The sequence below is a fragment of the Saccoglossus kowalevskii genome, chromosome 7 (genome assembly GCF_978046115.1).
Source record: "Saccoglossus kowalevskii chromosome 7, keSacKowa6.1, whole genome shotgun sequence".
Taxonomy (NCBI): domain Eukaryota; kingdom Metazoa; phylum Hemichordata; class Enteropneusta; family Harrimaniidae; genus Saccoglossus; species Saccoglossus kowalevskii.
Window position 1 is genome coordinate 9,011,937 of NC_140647.1, and position 17,942 is coordinate 9,029,878.

The 17,942-nt window shown below is 32.9% G+C and overlaps 2 protein-coding genes across 2 annotated transcripts in view; both read right to left on the bottom strand.

The window, feature by feature from the left end:
- The window catches only part of LOC100368547 (uncharacterized), a 119,767-nt gene extending 117,874 nt beyond the window's left edge, over positions 1 to 1,893 (bottom strand). The window contains exon 1 of the mRNA XM_078005846.2: positions 1,719 to 1,893. Within this exon, the coding sequence (XP_077861972.2) occupies positions 1,719 to 1,766 (48 nt within the window). The 5' untranslated portion in view covers positions 1,767 to 1,893. The remainder of the gene's footprint in view (positions 1 to 1,718) is intronic.
- A 1,515-nt stretch (positions 1,894 to 3,408) lies between these two features.
- Positions 3,409 to 17,942, bottom strand: part of LOC102804078 (integrin alpha-8-like) — an 81,149-nt gene continuing 66,615 nt past the window's right edge. Inside the window, exons 19-30 of the mRNA XM_085501047.1 lie at positions 16,771 to 16,838; positions 15,281 to 15,422; positions 14,617 to 14,703; positions 12,655 to 12,734; positions 12,023 to 12,112; positions 11,728 to 11,833; positions 11,154 to 11,315; positions 9,363 to 9,458; positions 8,988 to 9,110; positions 8,662 to 8,763; positions 7,873 to 7,998; positions 3,409 to 7,320 (exon numbers count right to left, since the gene is read on the bottom strand). Of these exons, the coding sequence (XP_085357173.1) occupies positions 7,210 to 7,320; positions 7,873 to 7,998; positions 8,662 to 8,763; positions 8,988 to 9,110; positions 9,363 to 9,458; positions 11,154 to 11,315; positions 11,728 to 11,833; positions 12,023 to 12,112; positions 12,655 to 12,734; positions 14,617 to 14,703; positions 15,281 to 15,422; positions 16,771 to 16,838 (1,293 nt within the window). The 3' untranslated portion in view covers positions 3,409 to 7,209. The remainder of the gene's footprint in view (positions 7,321 to 7,872; positions 7,999 to 8,661; positions 8,764 to 8,987; positions 9,111 to 9,362; positions 9,459 to 11,153; positions 11,316 to 11,727; positions 11,834 to 12,022; positions 12,113 to 12,654; positions 12,735 to 14,616; positions 14,704 to 15,280; positions 15,423 to 16,770; positions 16,839 to 17,942) is intronic.

Below are 17,942 nucleotides of genomic sequence, written 5' to 3' on the forward strand. Positions count from 1 at the left end.
AGTCATTACAATGTCAACGAAAGATCAAAACTTTACGTATAAAGTACAGAGAAGTTACTGAGTACAACAGAAGCGGTAGAGATCTGGAAACTATGCTATTTTGGAATGAACAACATGAACTATTAGGTGGAAGGCCAGCATTCAATCCTCGAACACCGATGTTTTTACTAAGTGAGAACGCGAGCAGACAATTCAGCAGATTATCTAATATTTGCACAACAAAAAAACAGTGTTAACATCAGCGTTTTTTATTATATATGTGTCAGAGTGTAGCTATGGACCCTACATCTATGGTTTATAAATAAGTCATGAACCAGTGTTTTGGAATAAAGAAGCTAAAGAAAATCCAATGGTATATTTTTTGGCTTGTGATAAGGGATATAAAATCTAATCTATTGTTATAGATTTAAGCATTTTTTTTTTCTGTTACATTTTTTTCTTTCAATGAAATTTTTCCCTAAATTCCAGCATTTAAGAATTATTTTCTAGATAATGTATGTTATTATGTAACCAATTTAAACTGTGTTGGTGTAGAATGGGAGTTTGTGGTTATCTCTTGAAAATACAATCTTATCAATAAAATCAGTACATACCATACTTTCTTAATGAACAAACTTGGGACATGGGACACAAATATGGTATGATTTCAACTATTTATAAATAAAAAACATTATCGAACTAACTTTGATTGCGTTGACTGCAAAATGCCGACAATGAGGCTAAAAACAATTTCTGTCCTCTTATAACAAGATTGTGAATTACTTCATTTTTTTTGTTTCATGCATAACACGTATTACAAATTAATAAATTAGGGTTAGGGAAGGAATGTAATGCTGGATGTTACAATCTAAATTTGTATTTCTATGTCGTACACTACATCTGCTTCCTGCCAAAATATCCAATTTAAAATTATCAAAAAAATAACTTACCATGAAGTCGTAGTTTGTTTAGGCATGCACAACAATAAAATGTGCATCCATGAAGACAGTAATCCCGTTATTTACTAGTTCACTAATTTGGACTATCAGGGAATTTTCTTCATATTTGGGCAATATGAGAGTAGGTTTTTTTGAAATCATTAAGATCATTGTGAAGTTTATTCATCAAGAAAGTATTTGGTTTGTACAATATGTATCACGAAAACTGTATTTTCAAGAGATTACTGCGATTACACCAAGGTCATTAATTAATGTCAGTTTAATCACAGTCCCTCTGTGGTTTAATTTTACATTTTCATTTAAACTATTATGTAGCGTTGAATGTGAACCACAGTATTGACGTCGTTGTGACATTTCAAAACAAACAAGGTCATTATGTTTTTGTTTGAGATCAAACTTAAAATGTTTACGAAGGCACTTAAGTATCGTCATTCATTCGCAAGACATAAACAATAGGGAAGTTGGATCAGACGAAGGAAACAAAACAGACGGTGCTCTTGTCAATGACGTAGAATGAACTTTTTTTCGGTAAACACAGACACGTGTCGCCTGTCAATTAATAACTCGTACATATTTGAACTGTCACAACACTTGGAATTGTTATTGTTGCACCCGTGCACTCTTTCTTCAAAAGTTGTCATTTATGAAACCGATCTTGTACCTGCACTTTGCACGGGGTCATGGGTGAGAGTCGCTTTCTAACGATATGTTCCCTTACTGGAATTCCAATACACGTCAACGTAATTTACTCGGAATGTGACACAAAAACGTTATTCTTACCCTCTCCCTGCCAGCCTGCAGTTTCTTCAGCCGCTCCTCTTCGTCCATTTCGCCAATCAAGGCAAATTTTCAAAAATCAATGATAAGTTACGTGGAACATGGCGGATTGCCCTATATTATTCCCGATGTCCACTGGGCCTCGTTTTGAGCACCACCTTTCCAGCTCGTATATTGCTCCCTCTTGAAAAATTAGTGGCGTTTACTTTGTTTTTATATGCCAAAAAACAAAACAAATGAGAACGTAAATTAATAGTTTTTTGAAAGTAAGAACGAGATTAATAAAATTTAAGCACCATTTTGTGTTTGAAAATGGGGAAGGGATGTCGCATAGAAATGTCAAGATTGAAAAGAAGAAAATGTTCACTGAAGATTTTGAATAATAATTCAATGACATAAAAAAGAAAACGACTACTGTATTCAGTATAAATCCAAACACAAGGACATTGCAGAAATGAATAAAAGATTAGATAAAATAATTACAAGATTATTCTTACTCACATACTGAGGTAAATACAATTTGGAATAAATTTCAAGCGAAGAAATAATTTATTAGTAAAAAAAAAAGATTAGTTCTTTCTCAACTATAGAGGGAGCAATCAAGGATGAAACACTTTTCGTCATCGCCTGCATTATAATTCAACACAGTCCGTCCCTCAACAACCAAGGACTGTGGATTAGTTCCATGATTCAAGTTGCAGTTTGAACAAATTGTGCGTAATTCGTGGTACGACATAACAGTATCTATCCACCTACTCTTAAAAGAAATTTAGTAGACATTTACGCTTTAAAAAGGTCTGATTAGGTAATTTTCTGTAGCAAAATTAAGATTTCAATAACATAAAATTAGCAATATTTGAGTAATACAGCCAATTAGACACATAATGATCACATGAAGCTTGATTTCATGACTTTCTAGTATTCTTGGTGATATGTTTTTCTCTGAAAATTATTAATCATACAAGAGGGGGGGGGGGGTCTTTCATTGTAACAATGTAAAGTTGTATTGCAGTCCGGACTAACCGCCAAAGAGGATTTACATGTATCCTGATTGATATATATACCTCAATGGAAATATTGTTTTTTTATCCTGATCCTATTGGGGCACTTTAATACAACATTGCGCATATTCATGTGTGTATAGCGTACTTTCCTATAGGCTCCTGAAACCTACAAAAAGCCAGGGATACCATACATGTTCACCAAAGCATTTTTAATACATCCAGAACCCCACCTCTTTCCACACATCGAAAATACAAAAAGGATAGCCATTTTCAGACAATTTTGCTAAGAACCCCATTTGGTGGCACATATTGAATGTAAGATGTTAAACTATTGTTGACAATATTTAGCTGCATGTGGAAAGGAAATGTTAATTCACTTTCATTGGAAATGTGTACTACTAGTACTGCATCAATTTTAGCATTTTGGTTCAGACAGGGTGGGGGTAGTGGTGATGCACCTTTATCATATTACCATGGTACCGGTATTACAAAAATAACAGTGATTTTTTTGGTACAGTCCCACTTATATTGCAAATAGTTTGACAAGCAATTGGTAAAAACTAATCTCTGTACTGAGTAGAATTAACACAGTGATAGCAACAAGACATGTTATCAGTTGAATAATTCAATTTCTTTGGATGATTCTACATTGGTTTCCTATGCTACATTGAACACACAAGCACAGTGCATTACTTTATATGTAAAATATGCATTTATTCGGTATAAAATATTTCAAAATATCTACTATGCAAAAGTTACAATACTATTTTTCTAGCATATGTACAAGCAATTTATAAACATACAGATACATTGTCCAAGTGATACACAGTGTTATAACCAAAACTAAAATTTAGTTTATCCATAATAAGGTTTACAGGTACACAGGTTACAAATTACATTGGTGAACATTTTGAATTTGTTTTGTCAACAATACAACAAGCTCTTACAATTTCTGCTTCATTATAAAATTAAAAAGCAAATCTTAATATAAAAAGTAAGCAACTTAACTTTATTAATTAAATAAAGGTTTGAATATTGCAAGATGAATAATATAACTTTAAAACATGAACCAAAATCGTAAATATATCCCAAGGAATTGCAATCATTTTAGTTAAAAGGTTGGTCAATTTTAATATGTAATAAAAATTAAATAAAAATGGTTAAAATTTCAAATTAAAGAACAAGTACAATTAAGCTACAAACAAAAATAAAAAGTTGTACTCTAAAAATTAAGTGGTGTACATGTACATTAATATATAACAGTGTATTTGCATAGGCCAACCAATATTTACAATGGTTGATGTACAAATTGTCCTCCAGAACACAATTTACATAATGATGTACATTCATATAAATTATTAATCACGTACATCTGATATCACTTGATTATCTTTCTACATTTATATTGCTGTGATCAATTTTACGATTATTTTTTAAACACAAACGTTTGTTTATTTACATGTTATTTGCTCTTTGAGGCAGGATGGCTGTACTTTCAATTGCTACCATACTTCACTTTCTTTGCCTTTTATTACTAGTTCAGGATAGTACTATATACTGCATAGCCACATCGGTTACACTTTTCTTTCATTTCAATTGTTTTTTGGTAACATTACCAATGATTTACAAATCTGTTATTTTGATTTCAGATTTTTTCCTTTCCATATTGTAATAATAATTTAGGTAACTAACTGCTGTATGTTGGATTTGATATAACTAGTTTGCTGTTTCAGCCTCTATGAAAATAAATATTTTTAGGGATATGTGTAGATCTGCATCTCTTGGTTTCACTGTTGTCCATCTTTGTTATCATCAGTATTTCATCTATCGTGGGTTTTGTTTTGCCAATGAGGGGTAAACTTGAAACTATTATTTTGTATTCTGAAGACAAGATGAAATAATCCCAACAACATACTGCAGCAAAACCATAATGGACAACCAATGATAAATAAAATACTGATATACTGTGGAATACTTAATTTTTGCTGGAATTAATTTTCGCTGAAAAGGCTTTTGGGGCATTTTGTGAAGGATTTATTTTCACTGATTTTTGATGAGTTTAATGTGAAATACAAGAAAAAAAGTATATTCGCTGGATTTTATTTTCACAGAATCATCCCTTCAGCGAAAATAAATTCCAAGCGAAATACAAGTATCAGAAGCTGAAAAAATTCAACATTTATCTTCACACAGAAGAACTCTTGTTATAAATGTATAGTCGATTTATATAATAGAAAAAGCATGATATTTAAAGCTGTATCAGTTCCTAAGCACCAATGTATCCAAGCAACATACACATGGGCAAAAACTTTTCTGTAAATAAATATTTTCAAAAGCAAAAGGGAAATATAATTTACCCTGATTTTGAACAAAAATCATGGAATGGGTTAAAGCACAATGTAATATAAGAATATTAGATACCTCCCCCCTAACCCAAATCAAACTGGGTATGTAGGAATGGGTTAAAGCAATGAAATATGGGAATGTTAGATACCTCACCACTACCCCCAAATAAAACTGGGTATGTAGGAATAAGATAAAGCAGTGAAATATGGGAATGTTAGATAGCTCCCCCCTAACCCAAATCAAACTGGGTATGTAGGAATGGGTTAAAGCAATGAAATATGGGAATGTTAGATACCTCCCCCCTAACCCAAATCAAACTGGGTATGTAGGAATGGGTTAAAGAAATGACATATGGGAATGTTAGATACCTCCTCCCTAACCCAAATCAAACTGGGTATGTAGGAATGGGTTAAAGCAATGAAATATGGGAATGATAGATAGCTCCCCCCTAACCCAAATCAAACTGGGTATGTAGGAATGGGTTTAAGCAATGAAATATGGGAATGTTAGATACCTTCCCCCTAACCCAAATCAAACTGGGTATGTAGGATTGGGTTAAAGAAATGAAATATGGGAATGTTAGATACCTCCTCCCTAACCCAAATCAAACTGGGTATGTAGGAATGGGTTAAAGCAATGAAATATGGGAATGTTAGATACCTCCCCCTAACCCAAATCAAACTGGGTATGTAGGAATGGGTTTAAGCAATGAAATATGGGAATGTTAAATACCTCTCCCTCCCCCTATTCAAACTGTATATTTTTCAGTAATGTGATCATCAAATCCTGAACTTCTCTTTTAGCACCATGACAGCTAGGATATGTTTGTAGATATTTAAATACTCTTAGCACTGAATTTGTCAATGAATCTAGAAGCCAAATTAATCTTACAGACAGAGCTACATTAGGTAGGAGCTTATCATAATCCATCTACAGTTTTCTTGTATTAAAAGTAATCCTCAGTCATTGCATTGACAGAGCAAAAATGATATTTTCTTACTATGTTATTTTTCTATGAATATTTCTGGCAGTGTTCTTTGTGTTCAGTGTTCAGGCTGACTTTGTAGATTTCATTCAAATATCAAATGATCACCTGTAGGAATCGAAAGTTGATGTTGGCCAATGACTCACAGGACAAGCTACTTTAGTAAACTGCCAAAATAAACTTATGAATTACTAGTAGTAATTGTTTTAACTTATCTAGACAAGTGAATATAAAAGTACATGGGGCCTGCAAGTTCATCCACCAACATGCTGTGTACAAGGTAGACACCAATCAGACATAGAATGAATGAAGAAACAACACCACCACCAATAGTCTTAGAAAAACAGCAATATGACTACAAGAATTGGAACTTAACACAAACTTTTTGGTATTACCAGTAATAACTTAAAATAGTGAAACATATTTTGACAAAAAACTTTCAGAGGGCATAAAAGTATCCGAGCTACAAGTAAATTGAAAATAAATATTAAAAAATCTCTTGATAATTATTTTATCCTGAAAGAAACCAAATTTTAGATGTCTGATCAGCGTAAAAATGTGAGAAAATAATATCTTGTTCTATCACTCATTCAGCTAATATCAGAGACAAATCTGAATTATTGACATACCTGTAACATGGTATAATTTGAATTATAATACAGTCAAACCTATTTTATTGATCATGCTATTTATTTAAATGTCACATATTCAACAGTCTTTAACAATCACCATCCACAGCAGCAAATCAAATTTAAGGTCAATTGGTGGATGGCAGCACAGTCACTCTCCTAGTAGAGTGACTGTGATGGCAGTGATGAAGAATTACATGTCACATCGTTAGATGTTTCATGAGAAGTTAGATAAATAAATAATATTTTGAAGGGAGCATAACAACAGCCTGTCATGAAAGGGCCCTGTATTGATATTGTGTCCTCTGGTAACAGTAATGTAATTACCCCATAAAATAAATATCCAAATCTACTGTAGTTTTGTGAGGTTATTAGCACCAACCTGATTGTATCATATGATACAACAAATCTGACTTAAAATAAAATGTTCAGCAGTTCCAGGACCCTGCTTTTCTTGTGTTAGCCACTCTTCAAAACACAATATTATGGAAATAAGATGAAATTTATGTAAATGATATGCAAATGAGGTATTAGAGGTTTTTGCCAGGTGGTGGATCTGACATAGTAATATTCTCATTTGTTGTATTCTGGCTCACTTCCATGTACTTTACGCCAACTCGCTTTCTCTTGAAGAATCCAGCCTGACAAAAAAAAGAGAAGAGAGTTATGAGTTTGGTAACACATATTAATATGAGGTTATTACGAGGATACCGCAAATTACCCGGTATGCACAAAGACAGTACAGCGGGAGTATTGACTGCAGCCGAGGTTGATGCGACTGCATACTGTCTGAGTGCATACTTTGCGGTATCCTCGTAATAACCTTATTATTATACATCTTTTCCTCTCATCCAAAAAGTGATACAAATCCAAAAAGTTTAGAACAGATTTAGCAAACTTCTTTGTGTGGAGTCTGGTCTGAAACCCTTGGCCGCCATGTTTGTTTTTATTGTTAGAGGACGCTTACGTGCATAATCGTTCCATATTTGGAATTCACATTTTCTAATATGGTAGGATGAAAATACCTAGTACAATACCGCAAAATCATGGCACGCTGAAACTTATGGCATTACGGTGACAGATGTATAATAATAATGTATAATAATGATGACCAGTTAGCAAGCCAGCATACTCCCAAACCCTGCAGTTTAATGCAAGTGACATCCTCATATTGATTTAGTTATAAGACTTACCTTCCAAAGCACCACAATAATGAGAGCCAGAATGAGAAGTCCTCCAATAATGCTGACAATGATAACCCAGATTGGTACAGGTAAAGTACCTGCTTTAGCACTCATAGGGATTGCTATACTTGAAATCTATAGAGTAAAGATATATATTTACTATCGTTTCAGTCATTCTTTGCGTCGCAAATGTATCAAAACAAACTTTATTGTAGCAAAACAACTTCAACAACATTGGAAGCAATTGCTGTACATTTACCGACAATGTTGATAATAACTTGCTGTAGTGTAGCAATATTTAGTTAAACATAATCGTTCAAAGAATAGTAAAGTGTCATACCCACTTTGACATTGTTCTAGCTAAAAAAATATGATACATTAAAAGCAGATATCCTGTCTTAATCATTAACACTGTATAAGTAATGGAGGGTCTTATTCTTTATGCACCCAATCTATAATGTATAACCTTGTTCACAGGTTGTGTGAATTCAGAATTAGAGCTAGAAATGGACTTAATTTGAGACCCCTCTCATACTCCATTGCCGACGATGCCACACACATATCTTGTGACGTTCTGTCAATCAATGTCAAAATGCTCTGGTTTTTTCAAATGGAGCCACTTGAATTCATATTCTGCAGTTAGGATGAATTTATAATATATTTTAAATCAACTATTTATGTCATTGTAAGTATACTTTAATTACGAAATGATTTGGTAAAGGTAATTGTGATTAACTTTATTCATTGTATAATAATCATTTATAATATGATAGTAGAGTTAAAATCTGACTCCTTTACCTCGTCATCTGCCCCTGGATAGGATTCCGGTGGAATACTGTAAGGCATACTTGTTATTAGCACATGTCCATCTGATTTTATTTCTGTCTCATCAAATTTGGCCTGAAAAAAATAATATTATAAATAATTATATTTGTTAGTACTCTATAACCAACCTTCTAGCAGTAAGTTATAGTTATTGAGTGACTAAATGGAATGGTTCTATAAATAAATAAATGAATGAAAGAATGAACAAACAAACAAACAAACAAACAAACAAACAAAAAACAAAAGAATGAACAAATTATTGACATTTAATATTCTTAATTCATGATATTCATACTTACTGGTACTTTGGCTACTGTGTCTTTCCATAGCCTTGATTTAATTTCAACCAGAGCTGTATCACCACCATGAAGTACAAAATCAATTGAACATGTTATCTTGACACACTGGGCAAATTGGCAGTCCTAAAAAATACATATAATGACCACAATAAAGTTACCATAACAACATAATAAGCATTACCCACTTGAATTTATAATACAAAGAGCAATAACTCAAGTACAAAACTGAAGCTGGTTTAGAAATTCATAAAAAATATTACATAACTGAACATTCATATTTGATCGGACATGCTTACAACTTAACATGCACACTCAGTCACCAATTTTTCTACCACAATAAAACAAATATGAGGTTTAATAAATAATAACATTTACCACTCTGTAAACTGTTTTTTCATCTCTCCTGTACCGACTTCCCCGTTTCACTTTTGAACTTTCAGTGTAATTTGATATGGTGAAGTCTGCATTGGTCTGCAAAAAAAAAAAGATTGTCATATTTCAGGCACTGTTTCAAGTTTAACAACAGTTGTGTAACATCAGTAACACGAACACATATTTTCAGGCAAAGACTCAGACATATAGTCACAAGTCACCTATTGGTATGTGTTCTTACATGTGCAAAGCCTGAAAACTGTTACCCTATGTTTTTTATTTGTTACTGTAAAATACTCGTTTGGAATTCATTTTCTCCATTTTTGCTGAAGGAATGGTTCAGTGAAAATAAAATCAAGTGAATATACCTTTTTTCCTATTTTTACATTCAACTTTTCAAAAATCAGTGAAAATAAATTCCATACAAAACACCAAAAAGTCTTTTCAGTGAAAATTAATTCCAGCTAAAATAACGTATTTTACAGTACCACAAACTAAAAGTAATTCTGATCCAGGATGACAAACAAAACAAGTTTCATAAAAAAATTTACAAAAATTCCTCAGGTTAATCTGGACACTCAAATTGCACACAAACACTCAGACACATAAACAACCCTTATGCTATAATGTTGTAAAATAATAGGTTGTTTATGTTATGCATATGTAAACAGTACCTAGGCAGCTGGAAAAATATTTCTGGTCAAAAAATGCATTTCTAGATATTTGCATGCTAATGATTGCCATATTACATGATTTATCACCATGAAATTTAAAATTGATACCTTTAACAAAGAAGTTTGGCATAGTATACATGCCTTTGATAATAAAATATGAAAAATATGGTGATGACAGATTAAAGTGACATGCATGGGAACTGTCGTACCTTGCAACCTCCATTATCATTGAAAATTGTGACTCAGACCCAATCTGGCCCAGCTGTACTCACCTGTAGATTTTCTGGGTTGAGTTTACCATCAATAATACATGGCATATCACCTTGTAATGACACATCTAATAGATACAATGACTCAATCTGACCCAGCTGTACTCACCTGTAGATTTTCTGGGTTGAGTTTACCATCAATAATACATGGCATATCACCTTGTAATGACACATCTAATAGATACAATGACTCAATCTGGCCCAGCTGTACTCACCTGTAGATTTTCTGGGTTGAGTTTACCATCAATAATACATGGCATATCACCTTGTAACGACACATCTAATAGATACAATGACTCAATCTGGCCCAGCTGTACTCACCTGTAGATTTTCTGGGTTGAGTTTATCATCAATAATACATGGCATATCACCTTGTAATGACACATCTAATAGATACAATGACTCAATCTGACCCAGCTGTACTCACCTGTAGATTTTCTGGGTTGAGTTTACCATCAATAATACATGGCATATCACCTTGTAACGACACATCTAATAGATACAATGACTCAATCTGACCCAGCTGTACTCACCTGTAGATTTTCTGGGTTGAGTTTACCATCAATAATACATGGCATATCACCTTGTAACGACACATCTAATAGATACAATGACTCAATCTGACCCAGCTGTACTCACCTGTAGATTTTCTGGGTTGAGTTTACCATCAATAATACATGGCATATCACCTTGTAATGACACATCTAATAGATACAATGACTCAATCTGACCCAGCTGTACTCACCTGTAGATTTTCTGGGTTGAGTTTACCATCAATAATACATGGCATATCACCTTGTAACGACACATCTAATAGATACAATGACTCAATCTGACCCAGCTGTACTCACCTGTAGATTTTCTGGGTTGAGTTTACCATCAATAATACATGGCATATCACCTTGTAACGACACATCTAATAGATACAATAAGTGATCACCATATGGAGTATAAGCTGGCCAGAATATCTGAATATCAGCTCCATCTATTGAACTGGGTCCTAAATTGCGTACCTGGTACAAACAACATAATAAAAACAGTTTTAAGGCATATTTTGTCAACTTTAATTGTAGTTTAATGTCACCAAAGTTAAAAGGGCCGTTCCAAACCTTAGACACAAACGATCATGAGATAACCATGGAACTAGTTCTACCCCTGAAATAGTGTTTAACTTTTTTCTGTCACCATGGTTACACAGATGACACGGTGAGAAAGAATGCCATAATTTTTGAGAGGAAACTCAATAATTAGTTTTTTATACTTAATTAGTACTTTTTCAGTTCCTTTATCACTGCCAGTCAGTTACATTATTTGAATATAGTTAATTTATTGACTGATCTACGCTAAGATTTGAATATTATTGATAATAATAATAATTATAATAATAATAATCAGGTGATATGCACAATGGTTATGTGATAATACCTCGTATATATGTTTGACTTCCGGACCAACATCATCTTCATGTGAAATTAAGATATTCGTATTTGGCTCACGTGGCGTAAAAGTTATCTGCTCTGGTGCAGAAACACTAAAAGTTAAAAAAAAAAAAAAAAAAAAAAAAATGTTAAAAACATTTTTTTTTTCAAAAACATGGACATACAATCATACATAGTGCATTTAACATTTGTGAATGTAATAATTGGGACTGTTGTAATAGTATATATAGTGCAACTAAGACTAATGCTGCCACCAAGTGGTAAACAATATAAATACCTACCCTGTAAATGAAATAACTGATTTGACTTTGACTGATATGTACTCAGTTTTCTCATTATCATATAATGTAGACGGGTCCTCAGGATTGGTACTAGAAACAAAAACAAATGCACTTTACATTATTCAGCTACTTTACAGCTAAAAGATGGAATTTTGGTTGAAAAAAGAAGCCTGAAAAATGACAAATTAGGTAATTATTATTCAAAGATTGCAACCTGAAACTAATCCCAGACCATCTATGTATCAAGTTTGAAATCTGTTGAATAGTACATGAGAAACAAGTGAAAATTCCTAAATTTAGCTAATTAATATGCAAAATAGGTCATTAAAATGTATGAATTTCAACCAAAAACTAAAAAAAAACAGATGCAGTAACTGCAAAGACTCCCATTATGTTTACACAAGTAAAAAAAAAAACAGATACATACAGTGCGATGCGCCTCAAAAATCACAAGCGGCGAGGCGAGGGTGCACCGAGGGCTCGCCCGGCGAGCAGGGTGAATTATTACCTTATTTTCCTGCATTTAAGCATGCATATATATACTGTACAATAAGCCTTATTACATATAAATTCTCAGAGATTAGTCAATGAAAACATATGAAAACATATGTAATATATGATATGAAACCTACCAATTTGCGTACAGTTGAATTTCTGTCGTCTTCAATGTATCATCCAATTTAAGCGTTGATAGAGTTAAAGCAAACTCAACCTGAAATTGATGATATTCAAAAATATGGTAAAACATTTGATTGGCTAATGTAAACATATCCAAATTTGAAATCTTCACAAAATATTGGTGAAGCAAATATGTGGAGCCTCTATTAAAATGTATTCGGATTGTGTATAGTGTCGAGGCAAGTTGCATCACAAATCACGCTGTAAATGCCCTATAATTTTAGGGTCCATATGATCGCCCACTTTAACAGTGATTGAAATTCGAGATGCCTGATTTGAACGAATTGTGGCCAGATATTTCCTTCACAATATTTTAGCCTCAAAATTGATATACGAAAAATACAAGTTCAGAATATGAATTTAAAGGAGTTAGCTCAAAGATATGTACAATGTAGTAATGGGTCAAAGAGATATCCTTACAATCAGCTACTGTCTATGTTTGGTAACTTCAACAATAAAGTATAGCGCCCTCTTTAGTTCAGTAATATTGTAACAACAAAGCCTGCGTCCATCATACTTATAAGGTATACCAGACTAGTCATACATTTGCATAGAGTATTTGTTTTCCTGTACATCTTTTTTATTAGTAATGTAAGAAAGTCTGCCATCACTTCCAATTAAAATAAAAATCACTTCATTACTCTCACCAGACTATTAAAATTACAGCGGTTTTAGATTCTGAAGGACATCATTTTATTTTTCTCAAATTTCAAATATCAGACAGGTACATTGCATAATCATGAATATATTATGTTCACAGCATATACAATTTCCATTGTCAACCCAAGAATTGCTTGGGTAAGCTGGAATAAGAGAATCTTGCATGAACAATCAAAATACAAATTGAAGCCCTATTTGTTGGTGGATCAAAAGAAATGTTTCTACAGTCTAGGTGCTCATCAACCCCCACTTTGCCATTTAATCCTCACGTAATCCAGCTTGATCATAAAGCAATATTAATTCATCTCACAAGTAATGGAGGGTGAATAAATTTCTAAATCTGATGTACATACTAGCTAGCAGCCAGCCAGCCAGCCAGCCAGCCAGCCAGCGAGTGAGTGAGTGAGTGAGTCAGACAAAGCTGAGTATATATTTTGAAGTACTTCATAATACTGGGCGGCAGACAAACAAAGTACAGAACATAAAATATTTATCTTGCCACTTTTACATACTATGCTTGGTATATCATGTTTTATTTCAACTTCATAAAATGTGATTAGTCTTTTCATTACTTGACCATTTAAGTGTAAAACATACACATTCAACTAGACGATATTGTGTTACATAATTTATCATCACGACTGGTAAACACATATGCTACAAGCTAAAGTAAGGCTTTTATCTCTTGTATTGGGAAAATGCTTTTACATCCTAGTTAAATCATTGTCTGCTCCTCTTACCAAGCCACAAAGTTGAATTATCACATATTTTGGGGTAAATGAACACCAAAGTGTATGTACATCTACCATGGCAAGATGACATCATTTCATGCAATTTATATCCATATTTTAGTTGTTTTTATGTTTTGTGCTTGCACACCCTCATTGTCAGTTTCAGACATTAAGCATAGCAAACTCCATTTCTGTCAGTGCAAAACTCCAACATAAACTAAAAAATTCTATGCCTACAGGAAAATTCTAAAAAGCTATTCAAAAGCTATTTAAATGTATTCAATTATCCGTTTAATTCTAATGTATTTTTACATTTTTTTTATGCACAAGATAAACAATATACAGCTGTTTTATTTATCACAGAAAGTCTTTTTTATGAGTGTACTGTATAGACTGTGGTTCATTTAAATACTGCCCTCAGTGTTAAGAATTGCACATGACAAATAAACTGACTAATAAAAACAAGCAAATACTCGACTTGCCCATCCTTAAATTACTATAGTACACTGTTAAATGTTAACATACCACAGCATTTTTTTTGAGTGGATTGCCGACATCACATTTCACTAAACCGGATACGCCTGGGGTATCGATGCATGCTATTGTGTAATCCTACAAAATAAATATCACACAGAATGTGTTTTATTAGAATTACTTTGTCCACGAACGGGTCTGCTGCACTTTTTAATGAATGTATACATTAATCACAGTTTTACCCTTTTAACACTGCAGTGTTTCCCACCAAAATACCAAGGTAGCATTTTGCACATTTTTATGCAATTTTTGTGTTAATTTCAAAAATTTGACTGCCTAAATATCTTGATCGAAATTTGAGAATAAATATGAGGAAATGATGATAGATGTAGATTTTGGTGTTTAAAGTGTTATATAACAAATACACTTTTTTAGCATAATTCTACAATATCGTAGTTCAGTTTCAGACACACGCTTCAATAAGTGCACTGACAGACTAAAACAAATTTTAATGACAAGTTGATGAAAATGATTCTACACAATAGATCATATTGTAATTTTCAGCTGAAATTAATTCCAGTGGATAACAATCAGTGCGCACAACTCATGTTGAAAACAAATCCATACTGGCATAAATAAACACAGATGAACTGCTATAAATGAGGTCATCATTCAATTATTCATGTCATCAGAATAACTTCTATAATGGACTTACTGTCTGACCCTTTTCCACTCTCACATAGTCAAATCCTTCGGGTAGCTGAATAGCAACATAAGCTTCAAAGGCATCATCACCAGCATTCGTTACTACAACGCTCAGTGTGGTAGTTTCAGTGCTACCAATGTAGACAGAATCACTACAAACAAGAACACATGAACGCTATCATTTTGCACATTTATACAATAATTAATTTTTGTTTAATTCAGACCAAATGGACATATTTTTTCATTGGTTATAAAATGTCATGATCAACATTTTTGAGAAAAAAAAATTGTTGACAACATTTGAAGGTTTATTCGGTGAAAAACATTTGTGCTAGTTTTTATCAACAATGAAACAAAACAGAATGGAATGCTGAACATACTAATGTGTTTAAAAGTTGCCATTAGGCCTGAACACCAAAAAAATGCATTTCAGACAAGAAATATATTACAAAAAACTAGTCAGATATCATGGGAACAGCTTCTAATTTCACTGAGGGAACAGTTTGGTTGATAGTTCTCCAATATTCCACTCCAATACGTAATCTTTTCAGTACAGTGGTTCAGATCACTGACATGTAACGAGTTCCGAGGGATTATAATGTCATAATGATAACAATAGCCGGTGAATAAAAATCTCCAGACAATCAGAAAATTGCCAGAAGCTACGAGTATTATCCCAATTCCCAAGAATCACAGAGTGTATCCTCTATAGATTCCCCATGATTTGTTTCATCATTCCTCGTTGATACCGAGCAATCTACTTATAATCTCCCTTCCAGCAAAGTTCCCAATCTTTTTGATCTCGGTCTACTTAAACTGATTTCAATGTTGATGAATATGAAAAAACGCTAATTTCAGATTTTTTGTCAAAACATATGGCTTTTCTGGAGTCCCATTTATCAAAATAATGCTTTAAGGTTTGAACTCTTAGTTGTTCACAATTATACATGCACAGCTTTAAGTGGTAGGAAGTGAACAGGGGAATTCCTAATACTAATTTTTACAAATACAAAATGTAACAATTTATGATTATCATAATTATATATTATTTATAATATTGTGCAATATCTTATTGATCGATTCCTAGACTTTGCTCATATCTAGAAAATTCACTATATTGAACTAAATAGCATGTGATAAATTGAAGAAAATGAGAATCAAAATATTTGTCGGGTACAAAAAATAGCAGTGAAAAGTTTAATGATTGATAACTGATTTAAGTATATGAGTTATCGTTTCAAAACAGATATCTTGACAAGGTGCTCTTTATTAATGCTGAATGAAACTAAACTAAAGCAATTATTTTTTAGATTATATATGTATCCCCAAACACACACAATAATTTCCTGATTTGAGATTGTATTGTTTGAAACGTAACAATTCGCCTTCTGGCTATAACATCCAATCACATGGAGCCTGACCAAAGGTGATTACGAATACCACGGTGAGAAAACCACAAGCAAGTATAAAACAATGACGTGGGAATACGTCTAGACTCACATCTGTGACATTAATAGTAAATCTGGAACACATATTCTGTTATCACCACAGTCATTCTGGATATATACCTGTAAAATAACAATCAAGGATTCAGTACTGACAGAATACAACACTGTTTAGTTTGGGATTAAAAACAGAGCAAAATATGGATAGGATTTTTTTAAATTTTTTTTAATATCTCCTTCAAAATGCATTTTACATTTTGTAAGGTTATAAATGTAGAGATGTGGTAAAATTTTGCATATTGAATGTTCTCACATCAACCATAGTAGTAAAACATAGCCGTGAATAACACTCGGCCACTAAACTCTCTCGAGTCTGTTGCAGTATTCCACCCAGCGTGAGAATTTTAAAATTCTGCCAAGTAGGAGAAATATGACAAATCAAACAAATAGATTGCACAGATTTACATTTTAATTAACAGATCAAGAAGCACTAATCTTGTTTTTGTCACTTTTCCAACCACCAAGTCTAGACAGATGGCAGCCATTATCAACAAATACATGGCTATTGACATGTACCTTAAAAATACCCCGATAGAGTTTTGAACAGTAACCATGGGGACTACCAATCTGTAGCATAATTGATTTTATTATTATGGTTCCATCATAAAAGTTTGATATTGTCTTGGGAAGACACAGACAGTATGTATGTATGAAATAGGAACACATGGGAATATTTCAAATGCAAAGATTAATCCAGATCAGTGGAGTTGGACGAGGTTGAGCACAGACACCAATTGACAGGTTTTGAGAGTTTCATAGAGTAGAATAAAATAAGTTTTGTAGGTAGTGTGTGTGCATTTGACAGAGCAAATAAAGCAGTTTCACTTATTATTTTATAGGGGGGCACTCGTATTATTCTTACTGATGAAGTAAAAAAAAGTTGAACAATAAAGAATCAAGTTCTGCTGGTGGGCTATAACTTATTTATTCAAAGGACTTCAATGCCATGATTAATAAAAAATCCTGTATAATGAATTGCTATTAATCAAAATAAGAAAGATTTAGATTTGTGACAGCTAATATATTATACAACATAAATAACTGATTCAATCCAATTAGACGGGGTGGAGTCATTAGTGACATGTCAGTGAGCGTATTCTGTCGAGCAGCTAGCAATATTAATGAACATATTTCAGTATTAAAAAATCAATATCTAAAGTTAAATGG